Genomic DNA, 14117 nt, shown 5'->3' on the forward strand with positions numbered 1-14117 from the left:
CCACCGCAGAGCACCTACTCGAGGCTCAGGACGTGAAGGACCCACGTGATGACACAGGCTGCCCTCCAGACCCTCTACCTCCTCCTCGCCCTCCCTGGCATGGGGGGACTTTTTCCCATGGGAGTGGGGCCCCCAAGGGTCACACTGTGACACTGGGCACTCGAACACCCTCCCTCCTGAGCAACCCCCTGCCCACGCCCTGGCAAGAGGGGCCCGGGCATCCTGGCCACCTTGAGGAACTCGAGGAACGCGGGCTTGGTGAGACAGGCCTTCTTGATGATGGACATGGCGCTGGTGAAGTTGTTCACGTAGTCGCTGTACACGTCCAGCACCATGGACTTGGAGAACTGCAGGGGGGCAGGGCCGGTCAGCAGGGAAGAGGCGGCAGCCAGCGCCCACCCCATGCTATCTCGGGGCCATGCTTCAAGGGCACAGCCCGTGTGACCCCAACAAGCCTTCAAGGTAAATGGATCTGTCCCCCATTCAGGTGAGGAACAGGGCTCAGAGAGGTACAAACTGTCCCAGGCCACAGGGGCTGGGGGCCTTGGGCCCCTCCACAGGCAGAGGGAAGGACAGGAGGGGAGGGTGGGGACCTGACTTTTACTACATGCATCTCCACTAACCCCAACCCTAACTGTAAGGGACTGTGGCCCTGATCCCCACCGGGCAGCACACCCACAGCCCCTGGACCCACCCACCCACCCAGGACGGCAAGTCTATTGAGCAGATCTACAGTTTACAAAGCCACTTTTTAAACCCAATGACCTACAACAGATCAAGTGGAGCCCACGGACTTGAGCCTCTCCCCTCCCAGAATCCCGGGAGCCCTGCAATTTCAGTTTGGAGAGCCAGCCCCCCTCACGCCACAGATGGGGACCTGCCCGAGGCCACTTGACGGGACCCTGACCAGGGCTCCTCACCCACCCTTGGGCCTCCTCCTGAGGCCAGGACTGACAGCGGTGCAGGTCACCCCAGTGCTTGGTGAGGGAGCCTGCCACCTGCCCAGAGGCTGCCCACAGTGGGCAGAGCCAAAACCACGCCCTGGCACCACGGTCAGGCAGACCACTCTGAGGACACCCCAGGCACTTCAGGGTGTTGTACCCACCCCTGGATTAAGCCAGGAAGACTCGGGGACCCTGCCCACCTGACTCCACAAGGTGACAGGCAGAGGCGGGTGACCCTGCAGTCAGACTGGCTGTGGCTTTACCTAGCTGGGCCGGGGAAAGAGTGTGGGGACACCTACTGAGGCCACAAAAAGGTCCCCAATCTTCTCGGTGGAGTCCCACTCGGCCACACGGGAGGACAGGGCAATCTGGAACATGGAGTGGCAGTGCAGGACCTCCTTCACACGGAAGAACACCGCCTGACACTTGCGGGCGCTCAGCACCTTGGGCTCCGACTCCATCAGGGGGTCGCGGTAATCCTGGGGGTGGGCGGAGTGAGGCCAAGTCAGCCCCCCCACCCCCTTCTGTGGCAACCCAGAGAGGACAGAGGGAACTGGGTGGACCACAGGCAATCCTTCCTGCAGGGGGAGAGGCACCCTCACTGCTCCCCGTCCTTCTAGAAGGTTCCATGAACACAGTACTCCTGGCCTCTGCCCGTCACACCCCGCGACTTCTATGCTGAGCTGGGCTGTGAGCAGAAGTGTCTCCCACGCACCACTCACCTGTGAGGAGCCCAAGGCCGAGGCTGGTGGGGCTGGGGGCTCTGTCCCAGAGAGTGGGGAGGTCACAGCATCTCCTGGGGTCCCAGCGCTACTCTCTCCAGCCAGCTCCTGATGTCTGCACCTCACCCCGCCTGAGGCCTGGGCTCCCTCACTGTAGAGGGTGTCAGCGGCACCCTCCACCCCAGCTGTTCCTCCCCGGGTGGCCTCTCTGACACCCCAGAAGATTCCTGGTCTGGGATTCACATTGCCGACCAGGTCAGCACACCTTAGAGACGGGTCCCAAGCACCTTGCCAGAGATCCCGGGCCCCATGTGAGAAGGAGGGGGCATCACACCCTGCTCTGTCTTGGGGAGCCCCAGGATGATGGGGAGACATGGCCTGGGCCCCACAGGCTCCCCAAGAGGCCAGGAAGACACGGTCACTTCCAGGGGTGAAAGAGACCACAGGCTCTCAGCTCCCCAGAGGCGCTCTCAGGTCACCGAATCCCGACTCCTTTCAGAAAACACTCGCTCCAGTGAGCACGGAAGACTCGGGGTACTGGTGTCCTGTCTGGAGTCCTGCTGTCCCCATGATACATACAGCACTGGCTCTGGGCCCCTTCCCCTCAAGGTCACTTGGTCCCCAACTGCCTCTCATGAGGTATCCCTCGGGGACGCTCCCTGCCCAGCCCCACCCCGGGGCCCAAGTCGCACCTGGAGTATCCGCTTCAGGGACTCCACGTAGCTGCCCTCACTCTGCACGATGGAGCCCAGGATGTGCCTCCGGATCACCTGCCCGGGCCAAGCACAGTCAGCATTGGGCACCCGCGCAGGGCCAGGGACGCAGGGCAGCAGCTACAGGACGAGGGTCCAGCCCTCCCAGAGCCGCACCTGGGACCACTGGGGTCTGCAGGGCTGTGCTGCTTCTGCAGCCCAACCACCCAGACACCGTCTGCTCAGGCTGCGGCCAGGGAGACGGGCAGGTCCCCAGGTAAGCGTCTGCCCGGCCTCTGCACATATCCGGGGATGCAGGGGTCACCACCTCTGCTCCAGGGGACAAGAGTGACCCCTGTTTTGGGAAACGCTAGCAGGGAAGCTGGGATTTCGGCGCCCACCCTGGTTGCGGACGGAGCCTTGAGCAACCCCTTTGCACAGGACGGTCCTTGGGGTGGCCTCCCTCAGCCCCTTTCCCTTTCCCTCTTGCCATCCCCACTTGTCCTCAGCCTCCTCAGCACCCGGGAAACACAGGTCAGTACTGCCTCCACCAGATGACCAGCACCCGTCAGACCCCGTGTGACCACGCCCCACACCCCTGGCTCTGGGGGGCAGTAATGTCACCTGGGGATCCTTAAAACATGCTGCTGCCTGGATCCCACCCAGACACTGTGACTCCTTTGGCACAGGCACCACCTGGGCATTGCCTTAAAATCTGCCCAAGTGACACGGGTGCAGTGGCGCACACCTGTAACCCAGCACCTCGGGAGGCTGAGGCAGGAAGATCAAGTTCAAAGCCAGCCTCAGACCTGTCTCAAAATAAAAAAAAAAAAAAGCTCTGGGGATGTAGCCCAGTGGCAGAGCACAGAGCACCCCAGGATCAACCCCCAGTGCCAAGGAAAAAAAATGTGCCCAGGTGACTGTTTTGTAGCAAAGCTGGGGTGGTACTCCCAAAAGGAGTCAGATATGGGAGGCATCCAGACGGGAGCCTGTCCACCCAGATCCAAGGCCAGAGGGTGACCCTCACTCCACCCCTACAGCTGCGCGGAGAGTGTCCATCAGGCTCCTCCTCCTGCTCCCACTCCACCCAGACACAACTTCCTCAGCTTTGCCAGCTGCCCCGCCTACAGCCCAGGCCCAGGCTGGTCTGCACAGCCCCAGCAGATGGACACGGCCACTGTCCTGCAAGCCGCCCCTCAGCTGCATGTGGTGTCAGCAGCCCCCAGGAGTCCCAGAGGCACCCAGAGCAGAGTTCTGAACCCCAGCACCCAGATGCTGAGCGAGTGGCTGGCTGGGGCCGGCTGAGTATCCTAAGCTCCTTCAGCAGCCTCCCTGGCCTCTGCCCACCAGAGGCCAGCAGGGACCCTGAGTCATGACAACCAAAAACATCTCCAGACATTGTCGAATGTCCCTTAGGAGGCAGAAATCACTCCCAGAGCCACAGGCTGGAGCAACCATAAATGCCTGGTCCAGGAAACAGAAGGCTGCCGGGGAGCGAGGGGGTCCTGCTTGGAGGGCAGGAGGCCACCATGGGAGGCTCAGCCCCGCCGGCTCCCAAAGCAACGCAGGTCATGGCTAGAGCCGGAGATGCCACCTCAAACGGTTCCAAAGTCAGGCAGGTAACACCAGAGTGGGAAGCTTGTGTACTGCCACGGACTGCCCAGTGATGGCCGGCAAGTGTCCTGAGAAGGAAGACGCTCCCCTGTGCTCCTGCCAATGGCTGCCGGCAGGAAGGTGGCCCCAGAGGTCTATCTTCCCGATTTTCAAGCAAGGCCAAGTGCTTTCCACCCACCAACCAACAAATCCCTTGCACTGAGCTGCTGTCCAGCAAGTCGCAGCTTCAGGCCAACAGGCGTCCTCCGCCCTACTTCATGGTGGGGGAGGAGACCGACTAGGGCGAGGTCCCTGAGCAAAACCACCCATCTGGCGTGGCACTTGAGAGGAGGACATCACCCGCCAAGCCACAGAGCCTGGTGGAAGCTGTGTCAACTCCAAAGGCCCATAGTGCTAGACAGCGGGTGGGGACCGGATCTGGGTCCCTGAGATAAGACAGCCATCACCTTGGCCAGTTTTACTCAAGTTCTTCTTCAAGTAAGACCCCAGCTAGAAACCAGTCAAGGACCTCTCTGGTGGCCACAGGGGAGGGGGCGCATTCCAAAGGCTGGGTATCACCGTACCCTAAACTCAGGGTGCAATCTGCAGGGTCCAATCTGGAAAGCCACCGGCTGAGAAGCCAGGAGTCCCCCCCCAGCTGGGGCTCTGCCAAGAGTCCCCAGTTGTCACTTCCCCTTCAAGACCCAGACCAATAGTGACCCCAGAGAGCAGACTGGGATCCCTCCTTCTCTTCCCCACAGACCTGCTGAGGGCTCAGGCCGTCCGGCATGGGACCCAGCTCTGGGGCTGGGGGCTTGATGTCCGTCACACTGACCTCCAGGAGTCCCATGTCCTCCTCTTCAGAGTCACCTGGAAAGCCAGACGGGCCGATGACACAGCTAAGCCGCGGACCACATGCCCTGGTCAGACCTCAGACCAGCCCTGGACACAGGTCAGCGGCAGCAGGTTCCTGGCTCGGGGGCTGTGGTCGCCACTGCAGCCCGGGGCCCGGGGCTGCGCGTCGGTGAACAAGTGGGCGGGGGGAGAAGAGCCACCAGAGGCCACACAAAGTCGGGTCCCGCAGGTCCCAGGTCTCAGATCAGCCCTGCCCGACACCATCCATGCTCAGGCCTGGCCACTCTGGTCTGGCAAAGGCCAAGCCACCCATGTCCCCATCCGTGGGCACTAAAAATAGCTTTCCTCTGGATGCCCCAGGGGAAGAGAATCTGCCTGAAGAGTGCAGCAGCGGTCTGCACCGCATTAAAAAAACAATGCAAACCCAAGAAGGAAAAGTTCAACCCAAGTCTGACGAGGCTCCTGGGCTAGCGGGGGACAGAGGCCCAGCCCTCGACCCTCCTTGGCACCGGGAGATGGGACCCCTGCTGCTCAGCGCTTCTGAAACCCTGTGGCCACAGAAGGTGGGTGCTGTCGGGAGGCAGGGAAGAAAAGGGAAGTGGCAGTGACCCCAGAGGCCCAAGGGAGCAGGGACACCCGGCGGGCCTTACCTGAGCAGGAGATGGAGGAGGAGGAGGAGGAGGGACACCGGACAACGGCATGGGGGTGGGGGTGGCAGAGGCCCTCCTGCCGGGCCCACATGACGCCCTGGGCGCCACTCCGCACCCACCCCAGCCGCCGGCCCCGTGGCTTCCTCTTCCCCCACGCGCTGCTGGGTAACATTCTTGGCCTGCGATCCGAGCCCTGCCCGGCTATTAATAACGCGCTGGTAGGAGGGCCACTCAGGAGAGGCTCGGGGTTAAAGGGCGGGGTGGGGAGGGCCCAGGGCAGGGAGGGTGTCCCAGAAACAGTGCCTGCCATGACCGGTCCCCTCTCTCATGGTGGCCAGTGCTTCCCAAGGGTGGAGGGGCGTGAACAGCATCCACGCCTGCCCCTCAGCACCACGGCAGGCCCACGGGGGCTCAGCCCACGCTGTGGATGAGGAACCTGACACTCGGGAGGAACTGGGCAAGGTCACAGTGAGGAGGCCACAGGGCAGGGATGTGACCCAGGTCAGTGTGACACCGTCCTGGCACCAAATGCCTCTGCCAAGGCCTGCCTGCCACGCAGGGCTGTTCCCACACCACCTCGTCACCCTCGCCATGGCTCTGGAGAGAAGCCGTGAATGCCCCCAGCAGAGGGGGTCACTGAGCAGGGGAAGGGGAAACGCAGGACTCCGCAGAGGGCTCGAGCCCTCCCAGCTGTCTGGTGTCCGCTCCACCGGGCGGCCTCCACCCACCCCAGGACTGGCACCCCAGGGCTCTGCCCAGAGACCACCACCCTCGGGCCTCTGCCCTCACATTTCTTGTCTCCTGGCTTGCTGCCCCCAAAGGCAGCAGCTGGGTCTAGCTTGTCCCTGTCCCCCCAGTGCCTGGCAACATGAGCATCCCTGGGGCCTTCCCCAGTCCTAGAGCAAGGGGTGGGCTTCATGGGTAGGAGGATAGCCGTGGGGAGTGACCAGGGCAGGGAGGATGGCGGAGATGGTAGGAGGGCAGGTGCATATGTGGGCAGGGGGCACCAAACCTGGCAGACAAGCCTCAGCCTCCCACCCCGCAGCAAGTGTCCCGGGAGAAGCCCAGGGTGGGATACGGGTGGCCCTGCACCCGTCTCAGCACTACAGAAGACCCCTGCCAGCCACCAGGAGGCACCTGGGCACTCAGCCAGGCCAGGGGAGACCTCTGCGGGGCCCTCTCACCACCTGCCTCTGCCTCCCACTGCTGCCCACGGGACTGGCTCCTGCAGCCACCCCCTCCTTCCCACGCGGCAGCCCCGCCCCCTCCACTGTACTAGAACCACAGCCCCCAGGGCAGGACTGCCCGAGCCTGTGCACACTTCCCAAGACCTGGAGGCAGCTCCCAGCACACAACAGGAGCCTCAAAAACCCACGAATGAAGAAGCGACCAAGGGCCCCATCCATCCCTAGAGCCCTGCTGACCTCCTCCTGCTGACCTGGCCCTGACGCTCACCCCACCAGCCAACCCTTCCACCCTGGGACCTGCTCCTTGGGTGTTTACAGGGGTTAAGTGAGGAACCGCCAAGCTTCTAGGTCAGCACCTGGCACCCAGCAAGTCCTCAGCCTCCCCTCCCCTCCTGTGGCACCCCCCCCATGATGGGCCTCCCCTCCCCCACCTTTCACCACCCCCTCCCACTCTCCTCCTCACACCCCAGCACCCCACGTGCCACCCCCCCTTTCATGCCTGTCCCCCAGCTGCACCAGGAGCCCCTGGGGGAACACTTTAAATTCATCTCAGGGTCCCTCAGGTGGCATGGGACAGGGCAGGTAGTAGGTGTTCAATAAATACTGGTTGGAGACTGGTGGACAAGTAAAGGGACGAGCAGAGACAGAGATGGATGAGGCCCAGTGAGCCAGGGAACAGGAGGCCAAGACACCCAGGTCAGGACGCTGAAGGGGGCCCACCTCTGCCAGAAGAGTGGGCAGCAAGTGGAGACTGACAGGGACATTGGGGATCCAGTCAGACACCCAGGGGTGCCCCACCCATTGAGCCCTCCCCCTCCCCCGGCACAGAGCTGAGCATCTGACCCTGGCTGCACGGGCCTCACCGAGGACATCTTTCCTGTGTAGAAAGGAGACTTTGCGCATGACCGCCATCCGCGTCTTCTCCAGCCCGTCCTTGGTCCCGCTCCTGGCGGCCTTCATGAGCTGGGTCATCTGAGCAAAGGCAGAGTGGCTCATCAGAGAGGCCGAGGACCTGGACACCTGCCACCAAGGGCTGCCAGTCCCACTGGACCTCAGCCTGGCTGCAGACATCAGGACCACCCGACCACCCACTCCCGGGTGAGTGCGCAGCAGAGGCCAGGAGAGAGTGGAGGCCAGCAGATGCGCTCAAGGCCCGAGGGTTTCCCTGTGGGCAAGGGGAGGTCCTACCCCAGCGTTTCCTTCAGAGCCAACTCCACCAACAGGTGCCGAATTAAGGAGTGCACACCTGTAATTCCAGCTACTCGCGAGGCTAAGGTAAGAGGATCGCAAATTCGAGGCCAGCCTCAGCGATTTAGCAAGACTGTCTCAAAGTAAAAAAATGCAAAGGGCTGGGGTGGAGCTCAGGGGCACAGCAATTGCCTGGCACGAGCAGGGCCCTGGGTTTAATCCAGGGCTACAAAAAAAGGAAAGATTAAGGAGCAGTGTGCCGGGAGAGGCTGGCATCCTGGTCTGGCTTCAGATCCCCCTCGGCACTCCCAACAAGCGGGCCTCGGTGTCCCCAGACAGCCCGGAGGCAGCGGCCAGACCCACCCACCAGGGTCAGCAAGACCAAGCAGCCCTGCAGAGCTGACCCGCCACACAGGCACGGGGTGGCTGCAGGGGCCACTGGGAAGAGGTGCACACAGGTGAGGGACCATCCCTTGCCCCCCACGGCCAGGGTCCTTTCTGAGCCGCTGCCTGGGAGAAAGCGGAAGTTGCCAGAGAGCAGGACGCAGCTTCCTGGTGGACGCCAGCCTGGTGAGCTGAGCAGGGCGTGAGGCGCAGGAAGCACATGCCCAGGACAGGAAGCAGGCGCCCGCTGTCCCCGCACCTCCTCCATTCCCTCTCACCTCACCCAGCCCAGCCCTGGCACCTTCTGCACCACCAACCAGCACCAGCCACCTGAGCTCTCTGCAGCAAGGACGGACTCTGCACTGCCAGCACGGGCCACAGGTGGCCCTGAGCCCTCGGGATGTCCTGAGACCTGGGTCACTGATCACGCCTCACGTAACCAATGCCAGTGTAACCGCTGCATGGCCGTCAAGGAGGCCAGCAGTGTGCCAGGGAACCCTCTCCTGACTCTGCCCAGGGGGAGCAGAGCTGACCCCCATCCTCCCTGTCCTCCTGGCCACAGGCTTTGCAGGGGTCTGGGTGAGGAGGGCTTGCTGAGAAGCCCGGGCAGTGCCCAAGAGGCAGGGTGGTGGCTTCCCACGAGCCAGGCTGGCGTTCTGGAAACTACCCACGGGGAAACGGGAAGTGGGCCCAGCCCTCCCCGCGCCTGTGGGCACAACTCCTGCCCTCTCAGCAGGAATGGCCATAGCGCCCTGGAGAGGCCAGAGAGGGAACAGGGCTGACCCCGGGAAGCACGGCTGGTCTCCTAGGGTACGTCCTCTCTGGGGCCACGCACCCCCAGTGCCTGTTCTGGTGGAAAGCCGTGGGGCGTTCTGGGGACCCGCCACAGGGGTCTTGGGGGCTCATCTGAGGCCCTGCCCTTGGAGAGGAAGAGCAGCAGGCACCTGCCCAGAAGGCTCCGGGGGACCAGGTGATCAGTCTGCAGGGTGCTCCATGGCCCCTCAGCCAGGGGCAGGGGCTGGGAAATGCACCTGTCCCTGCGTCTGCCCTCCATGGCTCCTGGCTCCTCGGGGCCTCTGTGTCCTGGAGGCTGAACCTGTGGGGCCTGGGTCTCGGCTGGGGGAGGGTGGGTAATCGTGGCCCCGTTCCTCCTCCTCCCAGGGCCGGGCTCGGATGACGTGGGGTACAGGAGGGACACACTCAGGGGCTGGTGCCTGGCAGGCCCAGCTGGAGGCCCAGCTCGGCCACCAACTGCCAGTAGGACCAGCGGTCACCACTTTACTCGCCTCAGGTGCAGTGATGGCAGAAAGACGGCCGCCCCAGGGTGCAAGGGACAGGACGGTCAGCCTGAGGTACACGAGGGAACAGCGGTGGCCGCCATCCACTGCTCTCTTGAAGCCGACACAATGCCGAGCACCCTACAGACCTGATCACCGGGGGCCACTCCTCCCGACACCCGTTTCACAGGCAAGAAACAAGGTCCAGAGGGGCCATGGGGCCTGCCAGGACCACAGAGAGAGAAAGTGGCGGGACCGGGATCTGAACCCAGGTCTGCAGGCCTCGAAAGCCAGTGATGGCCACCAGGCCACACAGCGAGCCTCACTCGAGAGCAGCCACTAACACGATGATATCACCTAGAAGCCAGGTCCTGCCTGAGGGGGCTGCAGTTTCTCCCACAGACTTCCTCACCCTGGGCCTCTCGGAGCATCCTGGAGGGGCGGTCCCACGTCCCCCACGCTAGATTCCTCCAGGCGTAACCCAGCCCGCCCACCGTGGTCACTAAGTACTGCAGAACCAGCACCAGGCCAAACTCAGGAGTGTGTGTTTTAACCAAAGGCCTCGGGTGAGTCTGGGCGTCTGCAAACCTCCCGGGTTCCTGTGGGCATTAGCATCTCGGGTGAAGAAGGGAAGGTACAGCAGAGTCGCAGAGGGACGGCTGGCCTCGGGCACTGCCCCTCGCAGGGCAGGTGGAATGCAGCCAGGCGCCAGGGCTCGGCCCACCGTCCAGGGCGGGCGCAGCGGAAAGGCTCCATGGGTGGCCGCAGCTCGCGAGGGCCCCTCCGGCCGGGGCGGGGCGGACGGACGGACGGACAGTACCTTACAATCGTACTTGTGCTTCAGCTCCTGCATGTCTCTCCCCCCAACTCTTAAAGCCAAGATGTCCCTCTTAGTCCTGGCGTATCTCTCCTTTAGCCTAGTCAGGTCTGGAGACAGCTGGAGCGCAAGCGGCAGGCAGAGGAGAGCAGGCGGGAGGAGCAGGCGGGACAGGAGGGACAAACAGACACAGGAGAGAGGAGACTCAGTCAAGTGGGGCGGACACAGGGCAGGCAGGACAGCACCCCGTGGGCAGCCGGGTCGGTCCCGCTGGGGTCTGCCCAGCAGCGTCCAGGCCAATGTGCTGGGGTCTCTGCGCAGGGGGCCCAGCCGCTGGGGAGCAGGGCAGGGCGGGAACGAGCCCAGGTTCCCCTCTCTGGGGAAGGGGACTGTTCCGGGGACCACGGCATCTTCCCCCAGCCCGGGCCCATGTAGGGCTTGTAACCAGAGGTTCCTGGCACATTCGTGAGGAGGACCTAAAGGGCAGGGCAGGAGCATCAGTGGACACGTAGGCCAAAGCACAGAAAGATGGATGAGTGGGGTAGATGATGAATGGACAGGCCATCGGATGGATTTGGTCTGGTGACTGTACAGCTGGGCAAGTGGAGAGATGGACAGAGGAGGTCATCAGAGGATGTGGACAGGTGGATGGAGACATGGCCGAGCGTGCTGGGCAGTGCCTAACAGCCGGTTCTCCAGGAAGAAGAGCCCTGTGGGCGGCACTGCCCGTGAGTACCCTCCCACCTGGGCCAACTGCACTTCCACAGCACCCCCGAGAACGTGGGCTGAACAGAGATGCGGCCGCAGTGCGGGAGTTCCCATGAGCAGCACTGCCAGCCCCGCAGCCCTGGAGGACGCTGGCTGCACAGGAGGGCGGGCAGGGACTGGCTTACGGACACCCATGACGATGGACAGAAAGGGAGACGCACATTCAAATGCGTGAGCTGTGTAAGCAAGAGGGACACTGAGTACAGTACACAGAAGACCAACACAGATAACGGACACGTAGAAGGTTCTAGAATGTGAGCTCTGGGGGCCGCAGGTCTTCATGCAAATTGTGGCTCCCACTTGCTGGCTGGAAAAGTCTCTTTCCCTCTCCGAGTTGCAGCTTGTGTGCTGGTAAAATGCACGTAAGAGGCCATGAGAATAGCCCACTGGGCCGTAGGGTCATTGAGATAATAGCTCACAGAGAAAATTAAGTGTAAAGCCCAAAATTTAGTAGGTAGCCAAAAAACAAATGCCAATATTATTTTATTTTTAAAATTATGAGTGACCAGTATTTATTAAGTGGATGGGAGGATAGATGGATGGACAGATGGGTGGATGGGTGGATGAAGAGATGGACAGAGAGATGGCTGAGGTGTTTTTATCCATATGCGATGCTGAGTTTTGGCTCTACCATTTACTGGCTGTGTGACCCTAAGCACATCACGTAACCTCTCTGAGCTTAAGTCACATAGGTTTTCTGAACAACAAAATGAGAATCTTCATAATAGTGACCACCCTAGGGTAGTAGGAAAATCTAGTGGAACTGCTTTTGAACTGTATCGCACTGGGTAAATGGTCTCTATTGTTATACAAGTATCAGGACAGGGATCCTGAGACAGTGACCCAGAATCCTGAATTCCTCTATAAATAAGCTCAACCTTATAAAGCCACAAATCCCCTCAGCCTTCTGGCGCCCCTCGCCTCTCAGAGCCTGAGGAGCTAGGAACTGTTAAGGGTCAGCGGTCACATGCCCACGTCAGAGCGGGGTGTGCAGGGGGCTGCAGCCCGAGCTGGCACTGCTGGGACGATCTGCCCGTCCTGCAGGCCCCGCCCTGCTGGGTCACGGTGACCTTGGTGATGAGAGGTCGCAGGAGGAAAGTGGAGTCCACCAGTGGAAGGATCTCCCCCACCATGAGTGGCAGCCTACAGGACAGTGGCTGCTCACCTGGACCAGGTGAGCAGACCCCTGGGCCACTTTCTCCGGTGAAGCCCACCTGCCTGGGGCTGGCCCCTCAGCACAGCTGACGGAGGGGCTGGACTGGCTCTCCTGTGGCAGATTGAGTGCCAAGGCCACGGTCAGACTCCCAGGACGGGACCACACTGTCCCTCACACCTGCCGCCTCGCTCGCCTCCGCCCTCGGCACACAGCAAGCAGCGGGGCAGGAGCATGCGCGGCCGTGCAGCCCGGAGCAGGCGTGCCCAGAGCGCACAGCCCAGCAGGGCTCAGCAGTCACCCAGGCACAAGTGACACCAGAGCAAAAGCCCCTCCACACCCTCCCACCTCCCGAGGTCACTGCTGGTCAGGCAGTAGGCGGGCCTTGGCCCAGAGCCAGACAAAAAGCCCTCGAGTTAGGACCCCAAGAACTGTCCCAGGTTCCCCTCTGAGGAGGGTCCGAAGCCCCCCGGGGAGGGTGTGAGAGGCACACAGACCCCACCCCAGGGCCCGTGAGGTTCGGCCCAGCCCAGCGATTCTCAAAGTGCACTGCGGGCAGAGCGCGGGTTAGAAGGCAGGTGCCAGACCCCAGAGAGGGAGGCCCAGCAGGGGGTCCACCGATCCTAACGCCCCGCAGGCCTAAGGGCCAGCACTGAGAGCCTGAAGCTGCCTCTCCGTCCCTTTCCCTCTGAGAAAGAGACAGGGTTTGGGGGTGACCGTGGAGAAGAGGGGGACCTCTAGGGGCTGAGAATCAGGCCCACAGCTCCAGAGTCCGCTGGTCACCACTCAGAGCAGGAGAGAGACCCATGGGTTGTGCCCTCCTGCAGAGACGGCCCAGGGGGTGGGGCTTCATAGCCCAAGTGTCCTGCCCCAGGGCAGAGCGGGCTGCCCCTTCTTAGAAAACACAGCTGGGCCCCCCTGTCCTGTGAGAAGCCTCCATGGTCAGGCCCACAGCTCCCCACCCACGTCAGGCGTGTGGCCGGGCGTGTGGCTGTGCTGTACACAACACATTTACAAGGAGTTTCTGTCTTCATTTTTGACAAATTGGTTCACAACTGGTGACTTCTCCTAAACCATAAAGGGTCATTGAGTCTGGGTCAGGCCTGCCTGTCTCCATGTCCCCCAGCTACACCTGAAGTAGGGACCTGGCACACAGTGGGGTCAAAACGCGTCACTTTATGGTCAGCGAGCCACCAGGGCATTTTCTGTGGCGCAGCCATGAAGGCCCAGCCCTGAGAATCCAGGGGCTCAGACAGGTCCCCTCAGCCCGCCGCTTGCTTAGGCCTTGGGAAGTGTGTCCTGGCCGAGGAAAGGCTGCCTGGGGCCTGCTGGGGACTGCAGGGACCCACACCCCAGGAGTGGGCAGGAAGCCTTACGGGGGCTGCAGACACGGCCTGAGCGGCGCCATCCCAGCTGCCTGGCCCTGCTCTGGGCCCTGCCTGCCTCCACAGGACTGGCCCCCAGAGGGGCCTCTCCTGCCTGTCGGTCATTTCAGAAGGAGCCTGCGAGGGGCCTGTCACCTCTGGCCAGCAGGTTGCAAGAAGCTGCTTCCACTAAGCTGCATGTCTCGGAGCCGCCGTCTGGTGGCCTCCACAGAGCCACGTGGGACGCACAGGCGGGTCGGCTTCCTCTGGGCTTTAGTGGCTCCCTCCGTGACATAGGCAGGAGGAGCCCCGTTCCACAGACACCACAGCAGCCCTGATGCCACGTGAGAGGCCATGGAAAGGAGATTCCAGGTAGCTCTGACGCTGCCACCTGTTTACTCCCAGGACACAGCGCGCAGTGTGGCCCTAAGTGTGACCTCAGAAAGCACCCTGTAGGGCAGGGAGACCACTGATTGGACCCAGGGCCAACTTCAGCCAGCCACGGAACCACTGGGAGCCTTGG

At 62.4% G+C, this 14117-nt stretch overlaps 1 protein-coding gene and 1 long non-coding RNA gene across 13 annotated transcripts in view; one reads left to right on the top strand and one right to left on the bottom strand.

The window, feature by feature from the left end:
- Positions 1-14117, bottom strand: part of Arhgef10l (Rho guanine nucleotide exchange factor 10 like) — a 131137-nt gene that overhangs the window by 50441 nt on the left and 66579 nt on the right. For 6 of the 10 annotated variants that reach the window (XM_058571119.1, XM_058571120.1, XM_058571121.1 and 3 more), the window contains exons 8-13: positions 10313-10429; positions 7507-7615; positions 4715-4821; positions 2359-2436; positions 1244-1423; positions 231-347 (exon numbers count right to left, since the gene is read on the bottom strand). In XM_058571119.1, coding sequence (XP_058427102.1) covers positions 231-347; positions 1244-1423; positions 2359-2436; positions 4715-4821; positions 7507-7615; positions 10313-10429 — 708 coding nt within the window. Of the gene's footprint in view, positions 1-230; positions 348-1243; positions 1424-1666; positions 2272-2358; positions 2437-4714; positions 4822-5456; positions 5644-7506; positions 7616-10312; positions 10430-14117 lie in introns of those variants that run through there. The other 4 variants (XM_046468491.1, XM_058571126.1, XM_046468496.1 and 1 more) reach the window with 3 other exon arrangements.
- LOC124109772 (uncharacterized) lies at positions 4644-11575 on the top strand. Of its 3 annotated transcripts, XR_006857089.2 has the most exons (6): positions 4647-4903; positions 5167-5369; positions 5795-5957; positions 7529-7741; positions 7867-7918; positions 8322-11575. It is a non-coding gene; the product is annotated as an uncharacterized LOC124109772 (long non-coding RNA). The 3 variants fall into 3 exon arrangements; XR_009224381.1 differs by having other exon boundaries at positions 4648-4903; positions 7867-11575; XR_006857087.2 differs by having other exon boundaries at positions 4644-4903; positions 7529-11575.

This window comes from Marmota monax, unplaced genomic scaffold, assembly GCF_021218885.2.
Source record: "Marmota monax isolate L192 unplaced genomic scaffold, Marmota_monax_Labrador192_F-V1.1 WCK01_AAM20220418_F8-fsc00008, whole genome shotgun sequence".
NCBI classification, from domain to species: Eukaryota; Metazoa; Chordata; class Mammalia; order Rodentia; family Sciuridae; genus Marmota; species Marmota monax.